The 5,639-nt window shown below is 42.3% G+C and overlaps 1 protein-coding gene across 1 annotated transcript in view; it reads right to left on the bottom strand.

Annotated features, from left to right (window-relative positions):
- The window catches only part of LOC109951158 (dnaJ homolog subfamily B member 6-like), a 9,623-nt gene that overhangs the window by 2,440 nt on the left and 1,544 nt on the right, over window positions 1-5,639 (bottom strand). The window contains exons 2-8 of the mRNA XM_020585472.1: window positions 4,590-4,662; window positions 4,204-4,302; window positions 3,187-3,296; window positions 2,938-3,003; window positions 1,542-1,649; window positions 1,278-1,424; window positions 950-1,145 (exon numbers count right to left, since the gene is read on the bottom strand). Of these exons, the coding sequence (XP_020441128.1) occupies window positions 950-1,145; window positions 1,278-1,424; window positions 1,542-1,649; window positions 2,938-3,003; window positions 3,187-3,296; window positions 4,204-4,268 (692 nt within the window). The 5' untranslated portion in view covers window positions 4,269-4,302; window positions 4,590-4,662. The remainder of the gene's footprint in view (window positions 1-949; window positions 1,146-1,277; window positions 1,425-1,541; window positions 1,650-2,937; window positions 3,004-3,186; window positions 3,297-4,203; window positions 4,303-4,589; window positions 4,663-5,639) is intronic.

Here is a 5,639-nt window from a genome sequence, read left to right as displayed (position 1 = left end):
GTAGGGTCTTATATAGACAGGTGTGTGGCTTTCCTAATCACGTCCAATCAGTATAATCAAACACAGCTGGACTCAAATGAAGGTGTAGAACCATCTCAGGGATGATCAGAAGAAATGGACAGCACCTAAGTTAAATATATGAGTGTCACAGCAAAGGGTCTGAATACTTATGACCATGTGATATTTCAGTTTCTCTTTTTTAATAAATATAAATATGGCTGCAATATAACAAAGAGTGAAAAATTTAAGGGGGTCTGAATACTTTCCGTACCCACTGTACATAACCACATGGGCTCAGGGTGGCTTGTGTAACAGCCTGGGGGAAGAAACTGTGTTGTCACCACCTTGAATGAGGCCAATGACTTTTGTGTCATCTGCAAACTTTAGGATTTTTACAGAGGGGTCTGCTGAGGTGCAGTCATTGGTATAGACGGTGAACAACAGTGGGGAGATCACATTCCATGATGTTATTGTCAGTGCTATGCCACCAGAGACAGCACATACATGGTGCACACAGGGCCACACCACATTTCTTTGTTCCAGTATCCAGCTTACAGACAAAGACTGAAACAAACAAACCCTGTCACCAAACAAATTAAACTCTGGACAGACAGACTGTGATGTGTTTAAAGCTGCAGCCACTTCAGAGGACCTTTCTGTCAGTGTACAGGATTATGCTGAGTACGTGACCGGGTACATTAGTACCTGTATCGACAACATTGTGCCCACCCCCCCCCCACCACCACCACCACACACATTTATTCTAAACACAAATATTCACAGTGCAGATGCCAACTAATAAACTCTCAATCTGTGCAGTTCTAGAAGAAATGATACATTTTTATGAAACATCATGTTAATCCAACACTGAAACCAATCAGCTGTCAGATCAGGTGAGAGCCAGGTGTTTCCCATCATGCCCTGAACTAATGCAGTTGGGATCATGTACCTTTTAGTAGTGATCTTCCTGCCATTGATCATCTTGGTCGAGGTGGATACAGAGCGGAAGTTGCCCAGACCTCCCCCATCTCTTCCCCCAAAGGATGTGGAAGAGAAAGAGGTGAAGCCACCACCTGCCAAACTGCCCATGGGTGTCATGTGACCCATAGGAGCCATGGTGCTCATGGTTCCAAAAGAACCAAAGCCTGAGATACACAAGACAGAGAAAGTCTCATTTATACAAGTGACAGTGGTTTGAAACAATGTGTATTATTCTTGAGTTTGTGCAGACTGCAGCCAGTTCTCTTTTTGCAATTTTTCACAGGTGTATTCCTCACCTGGGTCAAATGGTGAGAAACCAGCACCAAAGGGAGGAAAACCAATAAAGCCCCCATAAAAAGAGCCACCTGTCCGGCTACGACCTGCCGGGCTTTGGTGATGCCGGCTGTTGCTGACAAAAGGATCATCACAAAAGAGATCAGTACCTGAGAGAGTAGGACAAAGAAGAAAGGAGAGTATAATCCAGGCTGGACCACTTGTAATATGCGTTTTGGTAAAACCAGATTTAGTGATGTGCTAACTTCTTTACGTTTTCAACTTACCAAAAAAGTCTGCAAATGGGTCTCTGCCACCGAAGAATTCCCTAAAGACATCTTCTGGGTTACGGAATGTGAATGGTTCATGGAAATGTTCCCCGTTATGGAAATGACCTGAAACAATGTTAATTTCATGTAAACGGTGAAATTCTGGATCAAAACCAAAAATATAACAAAACAAACTCGATACTGTTAAGTCAGTCATTTTTCACCATTCCGATAATCTCCATCTGTTTCATTCACCATCAAACTAAACCCATTTTCAGACATGCACTGGAACCCTGAAATTATCTAGACATTACCCGGTCAAAGTGTATAAATGTCCAAGTCAGTCAACCCAGACAATGAGCGGTCTTTACCCTGCTAGCTCCCTAGAACAAAGTTAGTCTGAGTTGGCCAGATTGATCCCATGTAAGAAACCAGTTGTGTATAGTCCAGAGTATTCACATTGAGCTAGTGGGCAAGTTGATGATGTTCTATCATGTGACTGGCATGAAACCAGAAGAACACAAACATGCAATGGTGAAGAAGAACGGTCATTTACAATGAAGATGCCCAAGACAATATCTGGCTGGAGGCACAATATTTGGCAACTTCTGTCCTATAAAAGACAGAACCGTCAGACAAATTTAAGGAAAAGTGACTCATTGTTTATGACCAGATTAGAAACCGTCCACATGACCACATCATGTCCTGCCTCCTGCACATTCTACCCAGGCGCCACCTGTCGCATAAACCAAACAGCGTATTTCCAGTAGGTCAGAACGCGCCCGACTATCTCTTGTTGTCTGGTGTTTATGCAGCCAACTCTGCCGGGATTGCGCGCGCGCACACACACACACACACTCCCTCTTTTGATGGTCACTAGAAACACAACCGACTTTATGCTTTCAGAGGAGTCCAACTCAAGGCGGGCTGATAAAAACCACGGTCAACAATCACAATGCAGTGGTGGAAGAAGTACTCAGAAGTATGATGTAACAGAAAATGAAAATACTTGAGTAAAGGTACTTAGTTACTGTCCACCACTGACTCTAGGTACTCCAAGTTGCGCTGCTCTTCTGTGAGGCACAGACCACACAGAAGCTGCTATAGACACTGCCATAAAATAAACGCACTGACTTTGGAGGAAGCCGCTTCCATCTTTCAACTTTTGAAGATGCTTGTGCCACATTCGCCGTTTCTGTGAAACAGTGATTTATGCTGCGTCTACCGGCCTCTGGCCAAACTGAACTCAATGCTATTCTATTGGGAGTTTAACACACGTATGCAGAACAAAGCCCGTCTCATTTCAAACCTAATCAATCATACACACTTTCTCATTGCATTCAGTGGGAAAGTGTATCCAAACATACATAGATAGATAGATACAGTAGATACATAGATATAGAGCAGCATTTACCTCGCCCTCCACTGTTCCCTGTCAGTCCTTCTTTACCATAGTGATCATATATGCTCCTCTTGTTGGCTGGAACAGGAAAATTAAAAACAGAGTAGAATAACAACACTGACAACACAACTAAGTCAGATCACTGAGGAACAAAGTGGATGGGTTTCATTAGAAGTCCTCTGCTCCCTTCAGACCCCGTGTCCTTGCTATTAGCTTCACCCTGTTAACTACTGTGCTGCGTCTGCAGACAGTAATACAAACCATCTGACAGGACTTCATAGGCCTCGGACAGCTCCTTAAACTTCCTCTCCGCCTCCTCCTTGTTATCTGGGTTTTTATCAGGGTGCCACCTCAGGGCCAACTTTCTGTACCTGTGTAAGGACAGAAGGAAGATGGCAGCTGTTAATAAGGTTTGACTGAAAAAACACTCAGCTTAGAGACTTATCTGGCTGTTAGGAAACTGCCAGCTGCTGATAAGACAAACAAAGATAAACTGCCAGCTGCTGATAAGACAAACATAAAAGACTCAGCAGTGCTCTCTTCATTTCCCACCTTTTCGTTAATTGTACTATTTTGTTTTAATATCTTATTATGGTTATTTGTGTAATGTCACATTTTAATTAAAGTATAATTAAATCAGTTTTATTTCAATTAGTTACAATATTCAAGACTATATTATATAAAACCTGATTTTCGAAACTACGTGTTCATTTTGTCAACAGAAAACTACAATAACTATTCACTGACATTTTTCACAACAAAAATGAGACTATTACAGAGAAATAAAAAGCAACATTTACAGGAAACAAAGTAGCATGTACTGTGCTAGTACCAGTGAAATGGTGGATAGACGTAACAAACTCTGCAGTACTATCATTGCAATGCTTAGCTGCAGGTCTGTCACTCGCCTGTTTCATGACGCAGAGACTTCGAATCTATCAAATGAGTTGCTCCACAGTGACTCCACGTCACCACTACGCACATTTGGGTGGTAAGGTTATTTGAAATGATTTGTCAAAAAACAAACAAACATATTCTTTGGCTTTACAGTGTAAAGTAGAGGTGGTGCCACCATCTGTGAGGCTCGGCGGTACCAGCGCCACCAGTATGAAACATTAGTTTGGAGCCCTGCCATCCTATACAATATCAGTCAGCAGCTGCTTGGCTGTGACAGCCTTTAGAGGACAATAATGTGATGGTATCGCTGTGGAGATATCTGCTGAACTGTTTCAGAGCATCACAGATGAGAGATCACATTTTAAAACTTCATCAACTCACGCTTTCTTTATGTCATCTGCAGACACATCTCTCCGCACTCCTAAAACCTGGTAGTAGTCCACCATGATGCAGGGAGACACTTCAGTGAGCTTGATGTACCTAAAAAAAACAGGAGAGTTGCTGACTAGTGTAGCTTTAAATATCTGTGAGTCAAACACTAACACAGCACTGATGTGACTGCTGCCCTGGTTAATTCAGTGACAACATGAAAGAAAAGAACACTACATTATTACATGTCTAATCTTTTGACCAAATGGTCATGAACAATTTTACAGCATCTTTGTTAGACATTATAGTCATCTTAAAGGGAAGATTTATTTATGCTTTGTTATTTTCCACAAACTCCATCCAAAGGCCAACACCAACAATGAATTTTGTGTACTCACCGTGACGTCAGTGAACGAAGAACCTGGTTTAGCTTAGTTGTCTGTACCTTAGAGCGCCATTAGTGTTCAAAAACTATTAAAAACACACAAGATTTGCACAGTTTCATTTAACTAAGCATTATATGTAACTGCAGATGCATTTACTATTGTACTGAAAAAAAAGAAAAACTTAGAAGAAGGCATCTGGATGTAGTTTTAGTTTTGGACTCAAACAACTTGTCATCCATCTACAACTCTGTTTGGAAATCTCTACCCAAACTCACACCAGGACAATAGGCGTCGGTCCACCTGGTTCAGACAGGTAACGACTCTCACTGGTACCAGACCCTAATGACTCAGTGGTTAGAGAACACTGTTGGCTGCCGAAGGACTGAAACAGCACCCGGTGGGATCAATATCTCCAGCTCACCACCAGTCAGACAGAACTGGTGAAGCCTCTTGGATGAGAGGTGAAACATCTTCTACCTAAAATTACATCCAGATGCCTTCTTCTAAGTATTTTTCAGCATACTATAACCTGGATGACTGAGAATTTGCACAGACATTAGCCATTGTATTACATGTTACTGGGGGAAAGATATTCTTAAAAATAATATTGAAAATAAAGCACCACACAGCCACACACTTAAATCAGAAAATAGAAATTTTATGCCCACACGTGTGTGAAGCCACATTTTTGGCATAAGACCCTTCAGAGCTATGCGGTGTCTGCTTGTGCTCCCTTCATCACAGGTTTCCAGTTTAACCAAAAAGTGCTCATCTCTTCTCAGATTGTTTCAAAAACATAAGTAAGCATGATTGTGTGTTGTCCGTTGCAGCTACTAGCAACTCAATTTTGTAGGGGTGCACCGAAATTTCGGCCACCGAAAATTTTCGGCCGAAAAGGCCATTTTTATTTCGGGCCGAAATAAAAAAACACGCCGAAAAGGCACGCCGAAAATGCCCCGCCCCGCCCCGAGGCGTACACTCCCTCACTTTCCGAGATGTTTGACGAAATTCTACAGAAAAGCGCCCCGATCCGCAGCGGTGGAACAAGCGCAGCCTTACAAC

The sequence above is a fragment of the Monopterus albus genome, unplaced genomic scaffold, assembly GCF_001952655.1.
Source record: "Monopterus albus unplaced genomic scaffold, M_albus_1.0 scaffold367.1, whole genome shotgun sequence".
Lineage (NCBI taxonomy): Eukaryota > Metazoa > Chordata > Actinopteri > Synbranchiformes > Synbranchidae > Monopterus > Monopterus albus.
Note: the sequence above shows the minus strand (reverse complement) of the source record. Positions and strands in the feature narration are given on the sequence as shown.